Source organism: Anguilla rostrata, chromosome 9, assembly GCF_018555375.3.
Source record: "Anguilla rostrata isolate EN2019 chromosome 9, ASM1855537v3, whole genome shotgun sequence".
Taxonomy (NCBI): Eukaryota; Metazoa; Chordata; class Actinopteri; order Anguilliformes; family Anguillidae; genus Anguilla; species Anguilla rostrata.
In genome coordinates this window covers 40,701,442-40,726,321 of record NC_057941.1, presented here as the reverse complement: position 1 = coordinate 40,726,321, position 24,880 = coordinate 40,701,442, and the positions used below count along the sequence as shown (strand labels likewise).

The following is a 24,880-nucleotide window of genomic DNA, read 5'->3' as shown; positions in this document are numbered from 1 at the left end:
TCAGGTTGTATGAAATTAACTTAGCTTAGTTAAAATAACAAAACATTTTGCTGGGTCATATTTTGCTTTCAAGGCAATAAAACATTGAAAATACATTAGAAATCCAAACATATGTTTTCTTACATTAGTGCTCTTTTATCAATCTATCCACCATAGTTAGCTTGTGCTTTAAAGCTTTACATTTTACAAAGGTTCAAAAATGAATGGGAGTGAATTAAAAGCCTGACAACTGGGATGAACAGTGAAGTCATTAACAGTCAGCGAGGACTGAAGTTGCTAGCATTCACTCCATACAAGTACAATGGGGAAGGCTCTACAAAATTAGACCACCAAAACAGAATATAAATAACTTTAAATAACTGTTTATTTTCTTTATGATTTGTTTAAGCTTATCTTGCCTATACCCTGGAATTGTTTTACTGATTTTAAGCCAAGCTGTGTGTTGTACTCAGGCTAGCTGTTGAATAATAAAAAAAAAAATCAATATAGGTATTGGCCGATGCTGAATGCTATTGTACTCAAATCGGATTGGGAGACAACAAACCCACATCAGGAAGTTTGTATAACACAGGCTTCAGGTTTTTCCTTTATAGTCAACACAATATAACTTTTCAGCAAAAAAAATAGAAACTCTCAGTAGAGGCCAGTGTGTCACATATCCTTCACACTACACTTTAGTGTGATCTTCACTTCCCTGGAATGTATATTTTCATGGATTGAGAAAATGAGGTCACAGAGACATTAAGGACAAATCTTACACTCGACTGCCTAGTTCCCAAAATTTCACACATTTCAAGGTGACTATACTGGCTTTTTATTGGCTTTGGTAATTTGTAATGAACCAATATAAATTAACTGAAAATTTTAAAATGAAATTTGGTATGCAAATCCCGCTACCCAAATATTTTGGCCAGAATAGGACTTTAAACAATACATCTTCTGTAATAGATGTTTTATTTAAAATTCTGAAATCTGCTAAAATTTTACAATTAATTTAGATTCATTTTTTAAATGCTTTTAGGATAAAAAAGCATTTCATATATTTGCCCCTGGTCTGAGAGGCAGAAGGCAATGGTGGCTTCTGATTCTGCATTATTAGAGCTGTCGCTTGGCATTAGCACAACTCTTTCTATCTTCTGAAACTCCGGCACTTTCTGTTCTTTTGAAACATGGAGTGCTTTCTCACTCCTGTAATATGATTAAGCGTGAACAAACATGGGGTGTTGCCTCCTACAACCCAGCAGGTGTGTGCATGTGTGTGTGTGTGTGTGTGTGTGTGTGTATGTGTGTCTGTCTGCCTGTATGTGTGTGTGTGTGTGACAGAGTGAGACCAAAACCCTTCCTGAGAATGAATATGAAATCCTGAACAGATCATTTGATGGTGGAAAAAACAAATATTTTGGTAAAAATAACACAAAGTTTTTTTGGCAATTTTTTGAAAGGTAAATGGACTGCATTTATATAGAGCTTTTATCCAAAGCACTTTACAATTGATGCCTCTCATTCGCCAGAGCAGTTAGGGGTTAGGGGTTAGGGGTTAGGTGTCTGGCTCAAGGACACTTCGACACGCCCAGGGTGGGGTTTGAACCAGCAACCCTCCGACTGCCAGACAATCGGTTTTACCTCCTGAGCTATGTCGCCCCTCACAGTAAGTTAAAGGTAATCACAGCTAATCAACAGTTTTCATGGATCATATGCTGTCAAGTTTGATTTTGATATACATCTCATAAACATGAAAAATTCTTACTTTGCATTTATTGTTCATTGGCTTTTTTCTTTATTATACTTTTAATTTCTGTATGTATTTCTGTTTTTAATTGTTTATGGAAGTTCTTATACTACACTGTGGTCCTGGGCGGTACTGTATTCCTTTTTTTATACACCTTGGCACATACATTCTCTCTAGTATACACAGCTAGTAATTGATAAAGGTAACAAATGTATCTCTAACTCAGTTACACTGACATCTGCACTAGCTAGCTAGCTGCAAACAAATGCTAAAACGAGAATCATTTACTAGATTTAAGTATTTCTAAATTATGAACAGAAAGTGAAGCTTGTTTTATCACATGGAAAGATGTAGGCTACCCACTGTATGCTACAAAATTATAAATAGTAGCCTAGGTAATGCTCTGCACAGTCCTAATTATGATTATCAATATTCTGCAGTTCAATTTATTGTGTTGTATTGTAGCGATTGATGGTATTAATTAATAAAGACATCTGTTGAATGGATTACCTTGTATTTGTGATTTTCATTTATTCACATAAGAAATCTTGACACATGTCTTGTGACACATCACATGACAAAGAAATCTGCTAGGCAGCTGAGATGTGTTTGAAGGCAAAGGGTTCTAACATGAAGTCATTGACACTTTTGGTAAAAACTTTTGTTGGGAGGACATAGCTATAAATTATTTGTTGATTGGAAGTATGGAAGACTTAAAATGGTAGTAGGGGGCACAAAAGAAAGAGTGGACAAATGCTAATAGATATTAGATTAAATGATTAAAAGATATTATATGGAGTGATGGAGGCTTTTCTATCATTTTTAGTTAAATATAAGCTTCCTGCATTATTGTCTGACACTGAATGGCTGATTTGACTGGAAATTGAATAAACAAAAGCATGCTCTCTGAAGTACTGTGTATTGGAAGATCCAGATATTCTGCAAACTTCAAGCAAAAACAAAAGGGATAGTGAAAGAAAGATGATGCCCCCTTCCCCACTTATCCTCATGTGAATAGCTAGAATAAAAAGTGGAAATAAACACTGAGTTACAGGAATAAACCTCAACCAACAACATTTACAAGAAATGAAAAATAAATTAAATACATTTCTTTTTACCTTCTCCAGGTACGTGTAGGTCCAGGATTTCCCGTCTGCAAATATCTGCGAGGTGAGGCGGCCGTTGGTGTCGTACTCCATGCGCACGGACATGGTGCCCCTCTGGATGCCCGCCACATGCCCACCAGGGGTGTAGGTTACATTGATGCCATTGAGCCGGCTGCTGGGGGCCCAAAGCGTGGGCCTACCATCCTGGTCGTAGTGGATACGCAGGGTGAACTTCCTGTGGTCGTCGTACACCTTTTCTGTTCTGGTGATTCGGTCGAAATCCAATGACAGCAAGTTCCTGTTATGCACCTGTTGAACAATTAATTTATAAAAAAAGGAGACAATCTGGTCAGAGATAAAGAGATGACATTGATTCAATAATTCTGTATTGTCCCGAGTCAAAGGCATTTTGTGGCCACTACTTCAGAAATAAGTAAAAGAGTGTATTTCTCTAACATAAATTCATACGGGGCTACATCAGAATTTTTATACACCTTCATACAGTACACATACATACATGCAAAAGCCAAGGTTTCAGGTACTGAGATGGTAAGACTGGAGGGTCGTAGTGCCCACGTAAAAGCAATAAGTGCTAGCATACACATTAGCTACTGCCGGCCTACTCTCCCTCTCGCCATCCTGCTCGCTTCAGAACAACACCGTCTGGTGGAATCTGTGAATTCTGCGAGGGGCCTGCGGGGGGTTGGGCACGGATAGCAAGCTCTAATTAAAACCCTTGCTGATTCATTCCCTGGCAAGTCTCCGTCCTGTCGCTCAGGCTAATCTGTTAAAGTTCATTAATCTGCTGGGTTCTTCCTCTCTCCCCACACCTTGGTCTGTGGACTGCGGTGATGAATCTCAGTCGCGGATTTCATGGCTGGTTTTGGCCTCCTTCCAGTGACATGAGGATGAGCAAGCGGCTTATGAGAAGATGTTGGCACCGTCTTTCACAGCCACCTTCAAGCCTGGCTCCTGTCTGCTAAGCACCAATTATTACCGAGGCCAATTAATGCCACTAATACCTAATTGAGAGGATTATTTTACACTTAAAGCAATTAGTTCATTAATAAAGGGGGGACTCTTTTCTCTGTCCCATGATGCATTTTGTTACTAATAGACACTAGAGCACAATGACTACCATGGATGTGGCTTTTTAAAAATTTCCTTGCGGTTTGGATTGTTATTGCTTCATTGTTTGTGTCTTCCAATATATCACTGTAAATGCTTTGGAACCGGTCAGTTGTTCAATCATTTACTATTCTGGAACATCTAAGGGCCAAGAACAGCATAGCCTCCCAACAGATCCTTTTTTATAGGTTTATAAAAAGATATCTGTTTGCTGGATAATTATGATGCACATAAAATGGTACATACGAAACTGAATCCCTACCCGCAGTTTGTCATAATTAAATGTCCTGTGATCCATTATTGATGTTGGACAAATCAACAATCAATAAATCTGTGACATGGCTTTTTTAAAGTTTAGGCTCTGTCTCTATTTTCTTTCAATTTCGATTGTGCAATTACATTTGTGCACATAGCTGAAACCGAGCTCTCCTCCGAAACACATGGATTATTTTCACTCCACAGGCCAGCGGTTAAGCTCAAACAGATATTGAGTTTGTGGGAGGACGACATTTTGTGCATATCTTGTGATGACTAAGTGTGTCTCACTGACCAGAGGTTGGTAGCTGGTGATCAATGAGACCCACTGACTGAAATCCCTCCCTACATGAGCAACGAACGGCCGCCCAGCAGACCTGCCGGCCACACTCAGCACTGTCTCAGGTTGGATTCTACACAAAACCTACACACGTGCCTTAACAGAATGAGCCATCCAATTTTGCAAATAATTTTAAATAATTAAAAGCCAGATTATGAGTTTGCAATGAGATAAAATGTGCATGAAAAACATTCAATGGAACTGACAAGGTAAAATAGCTCACTGAACACTTTGTCAGAGAGGTAACAAGGTAAACTAAGCTCAACGGCATCTGTGTGTTCTCCTGTCTGAGCAGAAGCACAGATAACTAAAAAAACACAAAGGCCCCATTTGCACCTGGCATTAAAAACACACATCTGTATCCAAACAGCGGTGATCCGACTGTCATTCGTTCTCCAGCAAGGTCATTTACATCTGCCATTTAACTGTGTGGTTTGAGGCTTCCCACTGTCCGAATTGTGAACGGATTTCACTCTCACTCGCATTATGTAAAGTGGGCTGTAGTACATTAGCAGGTGGGCGTAGCCAGCGAGCAGACTTCATTGCGGGGGATATACAAACAATATTAGGCACACGAGAAGTTGCGGTCCTCTATGCAACTCATCGATTTCTGTGCAACTAAGGTTGAGGCCATATTTGATACACTGCAGATGACGATAGTGTCAACACCGATAAAGTCATAAAGTCAGTATTTAATGGGTACGTAGAGCTTCCAAGGGGAGAGTGGCTCTGGGAAATTGTGTCTGGCTTTGAGCAGGGACATTAGATGGATCCCACATCCCCATAATTGCCCCAGAAGTTAACCCACACATTTTAACAGAAAAAGGGTGTCACTACATTGGAATACAGGCTGTCATGGTCCATCAACACCGGTAACAACCTTATTTTTCTTAAACTGGCTGTGCGAGATGACATCAGCGCCCAGGGGTGGGACTGAATAACCGCGCACTGTCTCTACACCTGGATGCATTTACACTCTGCAGAAACACAGACACGATGTATCCTCGACCACCTCCGGAGGTGGTTTTGTAGATCTGATCATGATCGGACTTAAATGTGTCTTTTGCGCATTTACACCTGCCCTTTAATATTGGAGCTCGTCAGTTTAAGCCACAGATCTGATCAAAGGACGGATTTCAATGCGAGGTGTAAAGCCGGTCAAAGACTTGTTTTTGGACTGACAGGCAAGAACAAAAGAACATAAAAAACAATAATACATAATGCTGGAGGTCATTCAGCACATCTAGGCTCACCATTTACATACAAACTAGAAAGGATTCAGAGCGTCAAGCCTGGACTTGAATAATCCTGTCTCTCTTTTCACCTCAACCCCTCAAAATTTCCCATACACCAGAAACCGCTGCCACATTTACATAATTATAAGTGCTATTCTAAACTGTTTGTCCTGTTCAATCGGATGCTATTGAGGAAGAGAAAGACACTGATGTTTAGAGTTCCACCCAAGCTTGAGAAGTTTTGCCCAGTATTAATGCCACAGATATGTTTGCCTTTTTAATATTACATAAAAACAAACACAAACAAGAGCTAATGATTAAAGCATCCTCACAGGTTTAAACAAGATTTATTTGGCTTGGGCCAAATCTCATCATCACTAAGATAAATTATTCATTCTGTTGTAATTTATTCACTAACCCCCAAACGTCTAATGGTGTTCGTTTTAATAAATCCATGCCTAATTTACATCCCCTATCAGTAAATATTGAAACTTCTATGTTTAATGTCCAGTGCAAGCTAGGATTTATTAGATTTTTAAAAATTTGCTCCTGCTGTTCCCAGAGAATATTGCTTATTAATATCTTGTTTGCACAGTACAGAATGTTCCCTGCATACATAAATACAGGTGCACATATAGACACACGTGCATGCACACACACAAACACACACACACACACATGCACACACACACACACATAGGTGAGCACACAGGCACACAGTTTGTATAGACTCTGATGTGTTTTTGTGTAGACTGTCAACTGTATGAAATACACAGTCAAGTTGATATTTTACCAGCACACTTACACACTTCAGCAGTGGGTTTCTTAATTAGATGCCTTTCATGTTTAGTGGGATTATTTACCCTGTTAAAGCATTATGCCAGAAATAGCTTTGCATGGCATGAAGAATAACATTTCCATGTTAACATTATACTTATGCTTTATTGCAAACAACTACATAAAAGAGGATTACAATTGTTTTATGAAATGAAAGATTGAGGTTAAGCAACAGGCTCCTAATTAGGTTGTTGGACACGTGGTTCTTGAACACAATGCATGCAGATTTGGCTCGTTATCATTTTCTTTGTCTTTGATTTCTTCATTATCGTCCATATGGTTAGTTTCAGTGGCCAGGTGTCCACAGTTTCACCAACCAGGAGCATATTGATTCACCTCGGTCTTTAATTTTATCAGTTAATAATGGTTTTTTTTATGTAATAGTTGGATATATGTTGTAGCACAATAAGTGCAATATGAACACAGGAATTTTATTCTTCAGGTGCTTCAGGCTTGTGACTGAACTCAGGCCAAGAGACTCTAATGGACATTTAGACCCTCGTGGAAATGGAATGCACGGCAATATACTGTAATCATATGAACCTTTTGGTGGTGGTAGTGTTGCGGCTGCATTAATCTGGTAGGGAGGCTGAGGACCAGCATTGATTGTTTTTTATCTGCAGGATATGGCACACTCCCACGTACCCACACAAATGTACATTCATACACACACACACACACACACACACATATATATGCTAGCACATACACACAGAGACACACACACGGCTGCTCACAGACACACAGGCACACACATACACGTGCATGCAGACAGTCACCACTTGACACTCACTGAAGGTCATCCAATGACTCAGTCCCTTGGCAGCGATTCCAGCTCCTCATCCCCTGTTCTCACCATTAAGCTGACCCCATTTCCTATCCCACCCCTGGGGCCACTGTCTGTTACATGCATTAGAGGCTTTCACTTCAACTCTGTCCAGAGGGCTATTAAATGAACAACCAATGACAGACAGCGTGGCACCTCCCAATCAGCTTGGCTTCTGTTCACCATGACCCGACTGCTGTCCTTACCGAGTATGCAACAATTATCCTTCCTCACAGTCACCCGAAAAAATAAAAGCACAACAAGAATGAATACAAATGAAAAGTCAATGCAATTTTGAAAAATGAATTCATTCAATTCAATTGTTTTTTCATAGAACTTTTTATAGGGACACTGTCTTCATAGAAAACAGGAACATTTTTTTAAAAATAGGAAAGACTGGTACTGAACCTCCTCAAAACCAGAACCAGAGGTATAAAACTATTGGAAAACAAGAAATCTCTTCAGGAACCCTGACTGGTGTTAAATAGGCGGTAATGGGAAATCTACTGGCAAATACATATAGCGGTCGAGGAGATTACAGCCCAGGCTATTATAATAAAAACAATAATAATTAAAAATATAAATATGGAGGCTCAAGATTCAGACTCAAGGACAATGATGTCCTTGTCAAATAAAAAAGCAACAAAAATGAATAAAGAAGGATATGTCAATGCAATTTTAAAGATGACTCAAAATAATAATGTCAAAAAAAATTTGATTCCCTGGTTCAAACCAAGGTCAAAGAGTCCATTTTATTTTTCATTTTATCTTTCAAATTTTTATCATTGTTTATCTTTAAGGTTTCTTGATTTTCACCAGTTTCATGACATTTGTAACTGAAAAGTTAATAATGATGAAGTCAACATTATATTGAAGTCCAAAGTGACCATTATGAGTCACAAATTGCTGCCACTTTGTTTCCATTTGTAAACATGAAAATATGCAATTTAGCACCACAGCCTGGTATTAATGTTTTTTTATTCACTTATTATTAAGTAGAAGGCCATCATACTTTAGCTACTTGCCAGCTAGGCCACATGGATTTATTCTGTTATTGTGTTTCCAGAGGGATCAGTCCTTGGGCTTGACAACTCTGGATTGCCCAGTATAGCCACCACACCCGGGCTGGTGATTACCTGCAGGTGTGAATATGGATGGTGTCGGAAGACTGAACCTCCCTTAGAAATGTGCAGCTGAGAGACTGAGCAATCTGTGGGAGATGGATAGCGCAAAAGCCTAGCAATGAGTGCATACGTGCGTTACTGTTGTCAAGTTATTTATTTTATTTCAAATTATTTCATTAAATTTAATTTATTTCCAATTCATCACTGGCATTCCATTTTGGGGCATCCCAAACGAATCCCCTTAGAAACCAACACCTTTGCATAGGGTTGCTGTCATGAACATTTTTCATGTTACCCATGACCTATATCTGAGTTTGGCATCATTTGTTACATCCAGGTGTGGGAAGAAATGTGCAGGTAGATGAAAACCACTCCCAGGAAATATTGGGGCTGTGCCACTGGCTACTCGAGTCTGGAGAGTGATGATGTCATATGCTGTCTTTCTGCCTGTCCTCTTCGTGGCTTAACTGAATTCATTATGTGAGCAGGAATTCACTTCAGTAAGAGCAGGTGTGATTCAGGTAAACTGAACTGTACTATACACTAGATTTTGTAGGTACTCTAATTCACAAAAGTGCATACAGAACAGTTAGGCAAAGAGCAGGTGTCACAGCTGATAACTGGGATCATTGCATAAACCTACTACAGAATGCTGAGTACCACATTATGCACTTAGTTGGTGTACAACGCTTTAGATACTAGTATTTTAATACACTCTTTCAAAGAAACATGTTACAAGCCATAATTTAAAATCATGGAAGAATGATTTTCTGAAAATTGGCCAAAACTGAGGGTCATTGTAAACTACAGGAATTCTCTGCTACCCCCTCAAGGCTTTTATATTAAGTATTTGACCCGGGTCTGCACATGACTGCACTTGACTGCGCGTGACTGCATGCATCCCTGTGCAGCCGCCTCTACCCGCCCGCGCGTCTGTGACCGTGCGGTCCGCTCACCCTCAGCCTGCGTCCGAACACGGTGACCTGCCCTCGGGCCTGCTCTTTGCGCTGCCTCCACTCCACCAGGTTGAGGCCGTTGTCGATGGGCAGCGTGACGTTCCTCCTGCTGACCGTGGGGTTGACCGTCCCGGCCAGCAGGTGGGGCTCCGTGTGCAGGGACACCTCCATGCCGTTCGCCAGCACCAGGCGGAGCGACCCGTCCAGCCCCACGTAGTAGCTGTTCCGCACTTGATCTGGAGGGCGCATTCATGCACGCACACAGACACACATCCACACGTAAGTTATGACATCACATTTACATTTAAACCTTTACACACAGCCATACAATCCATTCATGCAGTTAGCTGAGTATTAGAGCAGTTCAGGTGCAGTGCCTTGCTCCAGGGTGTAACAGCAGTGCCAAAACTGGGAATCAAACCTGCAACCTCTGATTTAGAAGCCAAGTTCCCTGGTCAACATCTACAGAGTAAGTTTTGCAGCAGCTCTGTTCTCAGTAGAAAAGGAGGTATGTATTCAAGCTTGGTGGAGCGTGCCCGTCTCCTCAGAACCACCCTGAGAGCTGAGAGCTGTCTATCATCGGCCCCTGGGGTTCCGCGACTCTCCAGGTAAGAGACGAGCGAGTGATCCCTTCGCAGAGCGTCTCCACTGCCGTCCTGAGCCCGTCAACTGTCAGAACTCTGGCACGGGCCCCCGTGATGAATTCTGCCGTCATTAAGCACTATTGTGAATAATGAGCCGCCGGAGAGGATGCTAATTACTTGATTGCACGCGCCGCGCATATAGGTGGTGCGCGGGAGCAGCGGTCGCCATGACAGCTGCGCTTGGAAATGAACGGGAAGAAAAAAGTCTTGCGTGAATAAACGCGGACTCTCCTCCTCTCGCAACGGGCTGCTCCCAACCCATCCCCACCCCTCCTCTCTGCCGCCTGGCGCTCAGGCAAATGGAACGAAATGAAACAAAACAAAACAACAACAGCATGTCTGTGATTAATGGGCCGTTTAACTTCACTTCGGAGAGGCTCCTGCAAGAGCTCCAATTCCCCCCCTCCCCAATTGCAGGATTTTAGGGCCCCGAAAAGGGAAGGCGAGCCGGGCCATCTTCGTGCCAACCTCTGGCCTCGTTCCACCTTCTATCAGACAGGCGCTTCAGGGACCCCGCAGTCTTCCACTGGGCCCCCCATCGCCCCTGTTTTTGCCTGAAGTAAGCTAAAATTGTGCTGATCGGAGAGGTTTGCTTGTTACTTTTTCCTTTAATCAGAAGCAAGCTTACAATCTTGCCCTGACATTTACTGTTGTGTGCAGCCCTCATTTTGAAAATAGTGAAGTGCTCATTTTGATGCTGTGCAACCAGGAAGTTGAACCACGGGCACGTATAGTATCGATATTCCATCTTAATGAACTACCAAGGATCTCAACCTGTAGTTCTAAAGGGCTAGGGTGTCTGCTGGTTTTCACCACATAAGTGAATTAGTCATTGATTTGATAAAGAGTCCACATACCTTGTAGCCAAGGCCTAAGTTGGCTGCTTATTTAAAGGAAACCATAAAAACCCACAGACACCATGGCCATCCAAGGGCTAGAGTTAAACCCGTGGATACTGTGGCCTTCCAGGACTGGATTTAATCCTGCAGCCACACCCCTCCAGGACTATAGTTAAACTTGTAGACACCACGGTCATCTAGAACTGGAGTTAAACCTGTTGACACCAAGGTAATCTAGGACTGGAGTAAAACCTGTAGACACCACAATCATCTAGTACTAGGGTTAAACATGCAGGGGCCTGACTTCTGTGACCCCTAGACCCCTGATCAATGCTCTCAGCATTTAAAAGCAGTTTGTGCTTTTGTTCGGCCCCTGGGGGGTGCCAGCGGGTGACCTACTGGAGGAACACTGGAAGGACATGGTGAAGACAATTTTTGGGATCCCGTTGTCCAGCGTCAAAGCGAGCCACGATGCTGGAGTGGCAAATGGCTTTGAGGTCTATGTTACTTTAGAGCATTGGATTGGATGCCATTACCTCCCTCTGTCTTAGCTTCCAGCCAGGAGTCAAATGCTCGAGGGAGGAGGGGCAGTTTTTCGAAAATTAGACCCCCCCCCCCCATCGCCCCCCATGCATTGTCTCTTTAGGAGCCAGCACTGCAGAGTTCAGAGAAATCCATTGGAAATCAATGCAGAAGCTAAACAGGATGTGAAAACACCAGAGCGCACAGGAAAAACAACAACTCCGGGGCCTGACCTCAATTACAGAGGAACCTAAGCCTTCCGTCTGATTCAGGAAAAGTGGGATTTTCTAAACGGCATTATTATTTTTATTTTATTTTATTTTATTATTATTAAAATGCACGAAGCCAGATTTTCTGCTCATATTCCTTAACCCACATCTTGACAATAACAGTTGCAATGTCGAACCCACAGCTCTCTTTCAAAAGGCTCATATGCCTGTTCGACTTTCACAGGAACGAGCCGTGCTTAACATGGAGTGGTTTTTTTTTTTGGTAATTGCTATCTACGCCGGTTCCTGGAGTTAGGCGGAAAACGCTTGGAGCGAACACGTAATTCTGAGTGTTTACTGAGGCTTTGCAGAAAAAAGCAGTCCTCCCTTGTGATTCCAGCTCGCTGATTTATTTATTTCTTTTTTTACGGTCTCCTTCCCTTCAATCAGCCAACATCATTTCGCTCCCAGGGTACAACAAATGCGTATGGCCTTTTCTTTTCCACTGTCCTGTCAATCAATCACAGAGGCTGACTGCTCCCCTCTCTCTCCCTCACCAATTCTCTCTTCGCAACCTCACTCAAAATTCCATTTAAAAAAAAATCAGGTTTATCAGAGCTAGCCGGTATGGCAGAGTAGTGTTGCAGTTATGGAGATGGGCTTCCATGGTGCTGAATTGCAAGTTTGATTCCTGCATGGGAGCACTACCTTTATAGCAGGTACTTAACCTGAAATGCTTCAGTGAAATGAAATCCCTCCATCATGGATTAAAGTAAGCAGGAGCTTTTCCATTTCATCCAAACCCCTAGCTATACGACTAGTTCATTTATTTAGGTCCAAAAAAAACAGGTTTCAGAATTTCATCATTCAGACTGTGGACATTCAGGCTCAGAATCACTTCATTTGGGGCTGATGAGGACTGATCCATTTTGGGACTTTATGTCAACTTCTGCCTTAAATTATTGAATAAGGCTGCAGATGGTTCTTTTTGTGAAAACGTTCTATAATGATCTGACACAAGAGGGAACAGGAAGTCACATACTCAGCTCTTTAAAAAGAAAAGTTTAGTGAGAATAATTGGTTGGATAAAAACCTGGGTATACATTGTGCAATTTGTACACAAAGCTTTCATGGAACAAAAACCAAAAACAACTCTGGCACTCCAGGACCAAGGTCACTTACTCCTGTTGTACAGAGTAAGCAAACCAAAAAAATTGGTTATTTCGACTGTGGTTGAATTCTTCTACCCTTCCCCATGACAAAAAGAGAGACAAAATGCCTGTGAGGCACACCCAGTGCTGTCTGCCTCTCTCCCTGAATGACATCACATTCACATTGCATTCACTTAACAGATGCTCTAACCCAACAGAGACTTAACATGCGAGAAAACATGTATGCGCTTCCACATTTGGTACAATGAAAAGATCAGGCTAACAACGCTCTTTGAGCAGGGACAGCTTGAGTGCATCATTGCTAAATCTCTAATACTAGTTAACACGAGATGTGTGACATCTGACACTTAGTCTACATGAGAACAGGGTTGTATATTCCTGAGGGGCCAATGTGTATGCTGCTGGTGTATAATGCTGTATTTTTCCTATAACACATTACTCTGGCAAATGTTTCTAGTCCACACCAATGCTGCTTTGCTCTTATACCACGGTAACACTATTTTCAACAAGGACACGAGCATTCTATACCTGTAGGTCATGACTTTATCAACAAAAAAAAAAGTGCAATCGAATAAATGATTGACCAAGTTAACTCGAATTAATAAATTAAAGTGGGCATGAAATCCCAAGAGATTGGCCATCGTTGTGCACCCCTGCTAAAGGAGGTTCTGGAAACTGAGCTTACCCTGCATGAGAGTGTAGAAAGTTCCGGAGGCTGACAGGTTGGTGGATATAGTGACGTCCTCCTTGCTGCCAGTCTCGGTCTGGACCCTCACCGCACTGACCAAATCCATACGCAAGCTGCTCACCTGGCCAGTCGGGTAGGTAACATTTGTCAAGCGGCCGTAGCTGTCATACCTGAGAAGAGAAGAGCCGATGTGGTGTAATAGTCAGTAAACAGAGCTTGCAAGTTGGAAGTTACATATTCAATTCCCAGATGGGACACAGCCAATGTACCACTGAGCAAGGTGCATAAACAGAACTACATGTATAAAGGCATTGTATAAATGGATAACAATTCAGATATTATTAATCAAATTACTTTGATTAATTATGATGGTGGTGCTTGTTATTATTATTATTATTATTGTTATTATTGTCCACAAACACATACTGTATTTAACATTTACAGTGTATTCATGATCATCTGTGAATATCCATTGTTATTTGTGACTACTGCTACTGCTACACAATTTAACAGATGGTTACAACTCAGGAATAGCCATCTACACGTCCAAGTCCAATGCATCAATATGCTCTTTTCTGAATCATACAATAGCAGTTATGTTCTGCAGACTTGTGCCCTGCATCGTACCGTCCAGGCAACATTACCCAGCACAAAGGACGCGCTGTCGGTGTAGTCAGGTTGGCCCCAGGAATAATTACACATACCAGCAGACAACTGCTTGTAAAAGCATTGCGCTCTTATGGCAGTTCTGGGCCACTCAGAAAGGAAATGATATAAAGGGTGGAGGGGGAGAAACAGAGCGATCAGCACTCTGCAAGAAGGTTGGCCTCTGCAGTCCTGCAAACCTGATTCCAATTTTAAAAAATGAGAAAGCACCGTGCCCTTTCATTTGAGAGAGAGAAATAAAAGAACTGCTCAACGGTAGAAATAAGCTGATCTAATGGGCAGGCACTGAAACACTATGCCCGGGAGAAAGACATAGGTGGTCTATATAGCCCTCCCTTCAGAAACATTCCCTTCATCTACAATGAGCAAAATCAATCCCTTTTTCTCTGAAACAGAAGTGCAATGTGATAACTCATTCATTAAAACAGAAAGAAAATACTAATCAAGTGGTCTTAGTTTTACCTTACCAAATGGGAAACACATGAATCAATTACAAAGTTTGACGACAATAATGGCCACAATTGTGATTATACCCACAATTCTCACCAGATTCTGGTCTGCAGTCGGTCTAAATATATGCATTTCTACTTGCAAAGACAGAAGAAGGCCTTTTAGATGTAGAAAACTTAAAAGGGAAGCATGCAATCCATTCTATCGTTAACCTGTGATTATCAACTGCAGAGCATTTCCACACCATTACTGGCAGCCATAATGTACCATAACAAATATGATATCTGGAGCTACTCTCGAAACAAAATTTGCAGCTATGACAGTTCCACCTAAAGTATATAAAAGGACGGAAATACTATATTGTGAAAATAGTCCTCGTGTTACACAGTTGATTTCACATTCTGAATAATGTTGATTGAAAATTCAGCAGCGAGACATAAGGGATTATCAACAAATGAAATTGCATGGCAACAGCGATTCCACACAAGAAAATAGTTATCTGAGGATCATTTTATTGTTAACTTATTATTATTCCCCTACATTTACCAGAGTTTAGCATGAGATATAAGTGATATATGGGGGTACCCATAAGCTTTTGGAAATGAAACATATAGGAATTGCTGGGTTGAAAGCTCTCAAATACTGTAGCAGATAGCCCCTTAGCATGCGTATTGACAAATGCTTGGTATGCCCAACATAGAACAGAGCGCAGCCCAAAATTCCACATTTAATAAAAAAAACATACAAACTGTGATCCTTTGGGGTATGCCAAGTAAATTCTGCAAGTGATTCATGTGTACTAGCTGAAGTGCAACTGATATTCTTTTCTCTCCGTATTTCAGAATCCTTTGCCAGGCACGGCATTCTTTCAAACAGGAGAACAGGTGGTCATCCGCCAGCCCGGAGCCCACTGGGTGTGAATCCATGGTGAGCTGGCCTGCCCCAAGCACAAATGGTAGCGCTGACGAAAAGCGCGATCGGAGGAATGTTTCGGACCTGATCCAGATTCCTGCGGCAAGGCTATCTGAGTTATGGGTCTGTAGAGGAGAGCCTGGCCCGGGTATATTTCTGATTCCTAAAGGCTGTAACCTGATCGCAGTCAGCTAATATTGATCACTGTGTCTTGGGCTTACTGAGAAATTAACTGAGGGAAGTAATAATCTGCGTACAGTATACTCCAGGGATGGCCAAACCTCTTTTAACCCCTCTGCAGTCCTGGCTTTCCCTCTAGGCTCCACATTCCTGCTTTCAGACAAACATCCCACAGCGCAACACAAACATCATATCGCTACACTGTGCCTCCCCTGGTTATTTTTCATTCCACTGTACCACTGGCCACCCTCTACTGAGCACTACTGTAATCAGGTAAAATGACAGTTTCTCCTTTAATCAAAACAATGTTAAAAACATTAAACTGCCACTTGACTCTCTGCAAATAACATTTTATTTCCCCACAGCCAGCAAATCACAGCAGCAGGTTGCTATAGAGACAAGAAAAAAGGACGTCTTTTTTTATTTCACATCACCAAAGCAATTAGAAATCAGCCAGAATAAATTCCATCTACAGGCTAAGCAGCAGAAAAAGAATGAATCACTTTCAAGTGAAGGTGAACCAACGGCACTGGTGGAGACGATGTTCAGTGCTTTGCCCACTGGAGATAATGGTGGAGAACGTAGACATCTGACCTCTAACCCATCAGTGGCATGGGTTAAAGGTCAGATGTCAGAGGGCTTTCATAGTCAAATAAACCGAGACAACAAATAGTAAATCCCATCACACAGGGGAATAAATCATATAAACCCTGTCCGCGAGGTTGCAGAATGTCAAGCTTAAAAAACACTGCTTACTGAATTATTTTAAACAGAAGTATTCATGGCCACGTTCGTATACAGTATATGTAACTACAGTTTTTGTATTTTAGCATTTACACATTAATTGCATGGTATCAATTAGATTTTTTATTCCCTGAGGAACAATTTTGATTTTTGATTTTTCTTATGTTCCAAATGGGACCTGAAAAGAAACTATAACAACTATTTAATTAGGAAGCACATAATCATGTGCATGAATAAAAATTTGGTCTGTCCCTTTGAGGGTTTAACAGTGAAAGAATCAGTCATCAGATTTACCACTTCTTTGCATAATCCTTCTTTTCAGTTCCCTGCATAAAATAAGGGACAATATTACTCCTCAAAAATATATTCAGGAAAAAAATAGGCTAAATACATTAAAAAAGGCACCAAAAAACCCATCAAAGCAAGAAACAGACAGCGATCCACAATGATAGTCTTGAGGGTCAACAGTGCTGAAGAGTTCTAAACAGTGAAACTACTTAAGAGTTGAGTCAGTGAGGAGTTCTGAAGAGGCCACTGGAATCCTTCTTGAGAGCATCTTGTGAACATGAAAGAATGATGTCTGAGAAAACACGAGGGGCTTTCAATTCCACAGGAGACAAATCTATGTTAATGAGCGCAGGATTTTGACAGACAGCAATGATCTGTGTCAGGAGGAATCTTGACACGGAATAGACTGCACGCGTCCTGTTTAACTTCAGCAACTGTCTGTAAGCTGGAGGTCTGTGACAGTTAAAGTGTACATTTAATTTTAAATAACCTGCTGCGTCATAAAAAGGGAGGAGCAAAGTAAAAAAGAGGCGATGCCCGATGGGGGTACAATGTGATTCATTGTTTAGTAGTTAAGGGCAAAGGTAACAATACCATGGCTTTAGTCCACATACCGCTGCAATATCTGTGCTGAGGAGATGTGTCTCAAGCAGACCTGGGTTAAATATGAAATTCAACACCTCACAGTTCAAAACTCGTTAGATGTAAGTGAACACATTCCTTCAGATCCCTGAGAATGCTCAATGAAACACATGGCTAACCAAAGTTTTGTACAAAACATTGGTAAAAACAAATGTTTCTTTTAAAAATAGCCAGCAAGCTGAAAGAATTTGACTGATATCTAAAGGGTTATATCATAGCAAATGATTATCAGACTCCGGTCTGGGCTCAAAAAGAATGTGCAAATGTATTTGCTGTCAAAAGCCAGCACCTTAAATGTAAGACCATCGCATATATAGCTGAGATGATACAAGCACAATGTTGAAGCCCTGATGCAGGGCATTTTTCACTGCATTGATGCAACGAAAAAAAAAAGGTGCCATATCTGCTGTCACACCGATCCTCCCTGATATCAGGTTGTCATGACTAATAACTGTTTGATGGACCCGATCCAGTTCAGCGGCACTTTCTCCTTGTCATTGGAATTTAAATCAGTGGTGTGATGTCCAGTCCACTTTAGACTTCAATCTGCCAACATGGCACAGCCATAACTCATAATCATCCTGATTGGGTGTTTCAAAGGCACTTGGGTTTTAAATGAAACTATCACACGACCTGGAAACCAGCGAAACAGCTAGCAGGCATAATACTCACCTGTAGGACAATGCGGATAGCGATGCATTGTAAGGAACTAATCTCAGGCTAAGGTTGTAGAAAGCACATTTCACATATGCAAATCTACAAGGTCTACAGTAAAAGACTAGATTCAATCACTCAATCACAAATAAATGCAAGTGAAATTGGTTAGGAGACATTGAGAGTTGAGCAGCAGCTTGTGGACACAAAGGCAGCTTCTGACCCCCAGTTCATCTTAGACTGCATCAAGCGCAGTTAATAAACACATTTCCAAATGCATTAAAATTTGTTTTTTTATTGTGCGCAACAAATTACAGTTGCTTTCTTTTCATTATGCCTTTCCCTCTGACTGAATTTAGATAAACCCAATAGGCAGTTATTGAGCATATTTAGAGTTTTTTTATCATTGGAAACTATGCATAATTTCTCACTTTCAGTAGTAACATTACACAATTTATCAAAGAATGAAACATCTCCTGAATATCACCGGTCTACCTTGGGAAGAAAAACAAATCGGTGAACAATGCATTATCTCTGCATTTCCACATTTGTATTTGGGTATATAGGTTTGGATACAATGCTCCACCAGATGTGGACACATTTTAAAAGGGTTTCTGAGAATCAATCAATCAAATTTTATTTGTATAGCGTATTTTACAGCAGTTGTCACAATACGCTTTACAGACAACCCTAGCCTAAACCCCCACAGGACCAAGCCTAAGGCAACAGTGGCAAGGAAAAACTCCCTGTGGCAGATGGGAAGAAACCTTGGAAGGAACCAGGCTCAAGGGGGAAACCCATCCTCCTCTGGTCAGCTCAGGGTGCCGACTGGTGACCAGCATGTCAGCCAGTTTTATAAGATATGTGATGTGGCTCAGGTGATGGGTGGGGCCGGGTGGCGGGAGTGGCACATGCAGGATAAGAGGATAGGAGTGCACTTACTCATAAAATGTTGTCCACCCATTTTCATCAGTCATGGATGCAAGCAGTCCGGAACTCCCATGGTAGGTTATCAAGGCCAGCTCTTGGTCTTGTGTGGCCACGCTTTTGAGGGCATTGTTGGTTCCGATGGTCACCCAGAAGGTCTGTCCATCAGGCACCATGATCCACTGGGCCATTCCAGTAGCATCCCGGCGGATGCTCACCGTGTTTCTGTTCTTATCGGTAATGGTGCTGATGTCCCCCTCCCCCGTGTAGGTAATATTGTACAGGTAGTCCCCCGTGGTCAGGCTCTGGGTGTAGATGTGACTGCCGTTGGCGTCAAACAGGTAAAGCTCATCGTCGATGGGGGAGGAGACCTCGTAGAGGTTGAGTGGGCTAAGGTAGGGTCGGTTCTGCCGCACGTAGCGGATTCGGATGTTCCCCAGGTCGGCGATGAAAAGTTCGCCATCGGGCGAGACGGCTAGGGAGGACGGTGCGTTGAGCTTGGCATCCTTGGCGTAGCCCTCGTCCCCGGAGTAGCAGTCACAGTTGGCATCATTCTTGCAGTCACAGCCACTGGCAGCCCCCGCCACCAGGGAGATCTCTCCGCTAGTGGACACCTGGCGCACACGGTTAACCTTCTTCTCGTCCGACTCTGCGATGTAGAGGACGCCATTGTGGGAGACCGCCAGCGCCGTGGCCGACTCCAGGGTAGCGTGGATGGCCACCTTGCCCAGCAGGAAGTGGTCAATGCCAGGCACCTGGCAGTGCATGGGACGTCCCGCCACAATGCGCACCTGGTGGTTTTCGGAGATCTGGAGGACCACGTTGTTGTCCAGGACATACAGGGAGTTGTCCATGGGGCTGACAGCCAGGTCTGTGGGCCACTCCAGACGGATCTGGGTAAAAAGAGATATAGACAGTCATTAAACTGCTTCTCCAATTATACCTAAGGCAAAAAATTATTTGAAAGAATACTGTTTAGCTGGTGGCTTGGGGGGCAAATGTGGCCAAGTGCAGACATAACCTTTGCCCTTTGCGAATTGAAAATGTACAAAAAATATTTTTCACATGCATCAAAAATTGTGATGCCCAGGTTTGCGTCTGTGCAGTGTCACCAGTCAATACCTCCAGCACTAGTGACAATAATAAGTTATAGCTATAGATACTTTAAAGGGCTTACATTTTGAATAGACAGCACCATATTTACAAAGAAACTACCCCTCAAAAAGAGGTAGTCGAAGGTAGTCGAATCTTAGGAATAATTAATAATAAAATGAATATTCAAATAAAATGAACAACAAAAGATTGTCAAACTGCAAACATAGATAAACAGAAGTAACAAACAGTTCCATGGTGTCCGCACAATGTTCACAAAAGCCAGGGCTAGAAATAGAGAGAAAAGAATGGAGATCCAAGTGGAATGATCAGATTAACCTGGCACAGCAGAACACCATTTATCAGATGCAGTCTGCTCAGTCACTGACTTGTGCGTCTGTCAGTCTGTGTAGCGAATGGTCTTCCTTTGCTGTGGGTTATTAATTTCTTAATGGACAGAGACTGTTGGAAGCCATGTCCTTGTGGGGAACGTGCTACACCTTTATTATGTAGCTTAGCCTGCTTCCAGATCTCAAATTATTACTTATTACTCTGCAAATTGCGGACCTGCCTATTGCAGAATATTGATAATTGTCTTAGAAAAGAGCTGAAGACCCCACTATGCTCAGCAATAAACCCCCACAGAGCATTCTTCCTTCATATGAAAGTGGTCAGAATGGCTGACTTCAATCATTTTTTCAGAATTGAAACAGGAGGGAATCAAAGTTGCTGTCACTGAAGCAAAAACAGCTTTTTATTCTATATTTGTTTATGTGGGAAATCCACAAATTCTCTCAAGATACCTCCCAATTATTGCAGTTGAGCAAGCCAAGAAGAATGAGTTCATCCAAGAAAAAATTAATCTGAAAATTATACCCAAAGTATCACTTTACAAGCGTAAAAGGCCTCAAATTGATTTTTTTCAATTTTTAACAGTAATGAATGCAATGTACTTGACAGAACAGTGAAATAAATCACAAATGCATATTACATTTCATATTCACAGATGTAATTGTATCTCAGACTATTTCTGTAGATGATGTAGTGACTTATCACTGCACAAACACAGCAAGGATGAAAAACATGCATCCTGTTCTCATTCAGGAGCAGAATAGTTTCAGTTCCCTCTCCGGGTTTGTACTAAGACAAACATTTTGGAATTAAAGATGGAATTAAAAATTGAATACACCATTAAAACCGTTAAATGAGAGTGAACAACTAACTTTAAACTTCCAATGGTTAACTGATCAAAATTGTGCCAAGCTAAGCTGAAGACTGACTTCAAATTTTAAATAAATTTTAAAAAGCACTTTTCCCTTCTTTTCTCCAAATTGGATTCTCCCAATTTGAAAGGTCCAGTCATATTCGTCTGCTGCACTCATTGCTGCAACCTCCACTATCAATTCAGAAGATCAAAGACAATAACACGCTTTCCTCTGAAATCTGTGGTATACAGTAAAGCGGCTGCTTCTTTTCACACCACAATTTACAAGTTGAGCATGCACAGACATAAGTTGGAGGAGAACACAGCACGAGAGGCTTGAGTAAGATTGTGGGCACTCGACTGACCACCGGGAGTTGATGGTGAGCAATAGACGCTTTTCCACCAAATGGTACCGGCTCAACTCGACAGTATTCCTGGCTGAATGAATCCCTCCCTCTCTGGGTGATGCTATGGCTAATTTCACAGCACCAAATTGCCAGCCACAGTCAGCAATGGCACAGGCCAAATTTGATAGCAAAGTATTGAGGGCCCATCCACACACTGGATCAGCGCAGGATGAGCCACCTAGCAGCACCTGACATTTTTCATGTTTAACAGTGCTGGGAATAATTCAGAGCTTATTAAATTCTGTTCGACACAGCAGAGGAGGCAAGCAGAGGACAGAGTTCAGCCAGATGGGAAATAACCAACACAGACTGAGGCAGGTTGTGCTTGCAAATTGGTATTTCGGAAAATAACAAACTCATCCAAATCTATTTGTTTCCTTAATGTTTCTCAGTTACCAGATCAATCATGAAGATTTCTGAAGCACAGAGCTATGGCACACATCTCTTCTTGAGTTACTCCTACGGCAACTTTTTTCAACAGGAAAGCATTATTGCTCGGTGTGGGAATCATTCAAAATAATTATATTGACTGAAAACGGCAAATGCATCATGCAGTGTTGAGTGTCCGGTGCAGTGTCGGTTATCACAAAATCTATTTCTCTGATTTACTGAGCCATGTCTAGAAGAGGTCTTCTGAGCACACTCCTACCCAGAAAAAATGTGTGTAGACTTCAAATAATACAGGTTTTAATCAATGCCACAAAACAGTCAGGCAGATATATACCCCTTGGCAGTGAGAGGGGGGGCTTGAACAGCATTTCCTTTCCTAAAGGGGGGGGTTAATTTTTTTTGTCAACACTTGTGGCTAAATATTTGAAGACCTGGGGAGGTTGGGGTGGGGTGGGGTGTCTCAGGGGAAGTGGGTGGGGAGGCTTTCTCGCTGCTTTGAGTGATGGGGCTGACATTTCCCTCGCTGGCTGCCAGATCCTGCCCTGTGCCCCTCGCCACCAGCACAGCTGTCACTGGCGCCTGGCACACCGACCCCCGGCTCAACAACCCAGAAAACACTCACTGGAGATGAGAGAATGGACTGGATTAACATTCACACACATACACAAAAAGGCTTTATTGGTATACGGGCATTCCCTTTGGATTCCACACTGCTACAGCCAAAACCACTTTTCTTATTAATTCTAGGACAACCGCTGCAAATAATCCCCCAACCTGAAAAGCCCCCATTGCAGATCATCAACAATATGGGTCACTGGAAGCCTTCAGGAGCTCATAATGTCTACAGCAATATATATACAAGGATGCCTTTAAAATATTTTTTTTATTTTTCTACTTGGGGTTCATTCTCACCAGCGGGTGAGGAGGACATTAATGCTCTGTAACAGGAATTACATTTTCAGAACATATTTCTACATAATAACTCCTCTATGGCTTTCAAACATCAAGAAACATTGCCAAAGCACAGAAAGAGAATCAAATCCCATGACTCATGCTTATGCTCTGCTTACAGCTTGCATTCCACATCTCACATTTCAAATTTAACTTTATAGTCCTTCTCCAAATAGCATGTGCATGTTAATGTTAATGTGCCGACTGCATTATATTACTTACATTACTTTATTTGGTTGCATCAAGTGAGCCTGACTAGTCCAAATGAATAGTGTGGAAAATATCTGAAAATATTTATATTGTAATTGCAAATCATTATTGTAAAGTATTGCAAATAATTATTAGATGCAGGTTGGCTTTTTATGTGGATTTCATTTTAAATTTTGACATGACTTACAATTACAATTCAATTCAGTGTACGTGTACATGTACATTTATACATTTAAATGACTGTATTCCAAATTACTTAAAGGGAGATTACAACTTTTGGGAATTCCACTTTTTGGCCATAGTTATATGATAAGATCAATTCCAATGTGCTAACGATGCTATCTTTATGAAAGGCTTATGAATAATTATAATACAACAGTGCAGGCATATGCTAAGGCACATGTGGAGCAGATCTATGGGAATAGTTGTATTTGCAGCCCTGATGTATACATGTGATGTATATGCATTAATTTATTTGAGTTGCTATGCTGAAATTTGGGTATGATAAACCCTTCATTAATGTAAGAGTATGGGAGATTTGTCAGAGCCTTGGACAGCCTGGATTAGGTCTCCCCTGCCAGGGAGAGGCAGTGGCAGACTTCCCAAAATTAACCTAGAAAAGAGGTGGGAGAAGGGGGGGGGTGGTGGAGACTGACATCAGGAGGTTATTCCCTCTTCTGTCTTTTGCTTTATCTTGCCACAGAAATACAACTCCACTCTCGTGCAGCTGGGACCCCTTCTGGACCTATTTGCCATGAGCCACAAATAACCTTGTCCAGCCCAGATGCTACAAAAGTGGATTGGGAGGGAGGGAGAGGGAGAATGCCCGAGAGAGCAAACAGGGTTGCAGTCTCCACCGATGCCAATGCTGCGGGCTTTCGCTACATAACACTTTCTGTCCCATTTCTGTGCTATTTCAATTAAACACATCTTACTTAGGTGACATGGTAGTATCCTGCAAACCTAAAATTACAATTAATATTGGTATTAATTCTCTGTGTGTTAGACAGGTCAGGTGGTCATTTAAGACAATAATTCTACTTCTGTTACTTAGTCAAACGGGGTATACTGTAGACCAGTGGTCCCCAACCCTGGTCCTAGAGAGCTACAGGGTCTGCTGGTTTTTGTTTTCACCTTAAAATCATTACCCAAATGAGATCCAAGACACCAGGTGAGTTGAGTCAACTGTGTAATCAACTGCTCTAATTGATTCATGAAGTGCAGACCCTGTAGCTCTCCAGGACCAGGGTTGGAGACCACTGCTGTAGACTCTCTCTTCCATCTACTATAGCACTTAATGTTATGTTGAGGTACATGCAATGTCTCAGTACTACTGTTACGTTGATACTGTTTCCGTTCTTTGCCTAACTATTGTGTGTGCATTTTTTTTAAAAGGACAGTCTGCCCTCCTGTGTTTTTTCACAAGATTCAGGCGGGGGAAAGCAGATAGGGTTACAGATAGATATGAGATGCCAGCAGACAAAGTGCCTCAGCCAGGCATCAAACCCCTGACAAGTCGGGGGATTTCTATATGGCTTGAGAGTTGACTGCCC

At 41.8% G+C, this 24,880-nt stretch overlaps 1 protein-coding gene across 5 annotated transcripts in view; it reads right to left on the bottom strand.

Annotated features, from left to right (window-relative positions):
* Positions 1-24,880, bottom strand: part of LOC135263761 (teneurin-4-like) — a 243,476-nt gene that overhangs the window by 21,122 nt on the left and 197,474 nt on the right. For all 5 annotated transcript variants that reach the window (XM_064352121.1, XM_064352122.1, XM_064352123.1 and 2 more), the window contains 4 exons: positions 19,089-19,966; positions 13,608-13,780; positions 9,537-9,772; positions 2,848-3,144 (listed from right to left, as the gene is read on the bottom strand). In XM_064352121.1, coding sequence (XP_064208191.1) covers positions 2,848-3,144; positions 9,537-9,772; positions 13,608-13,780; positions 19,089-19,966 — 1,584 coding nt within the window. The remainder of the gene's footprint in view (positions 1-2,847; positions 3,145-9,536; positions 9,773-13,607; positions 13,781-19,088; positions 19,967-24,880) is intronic.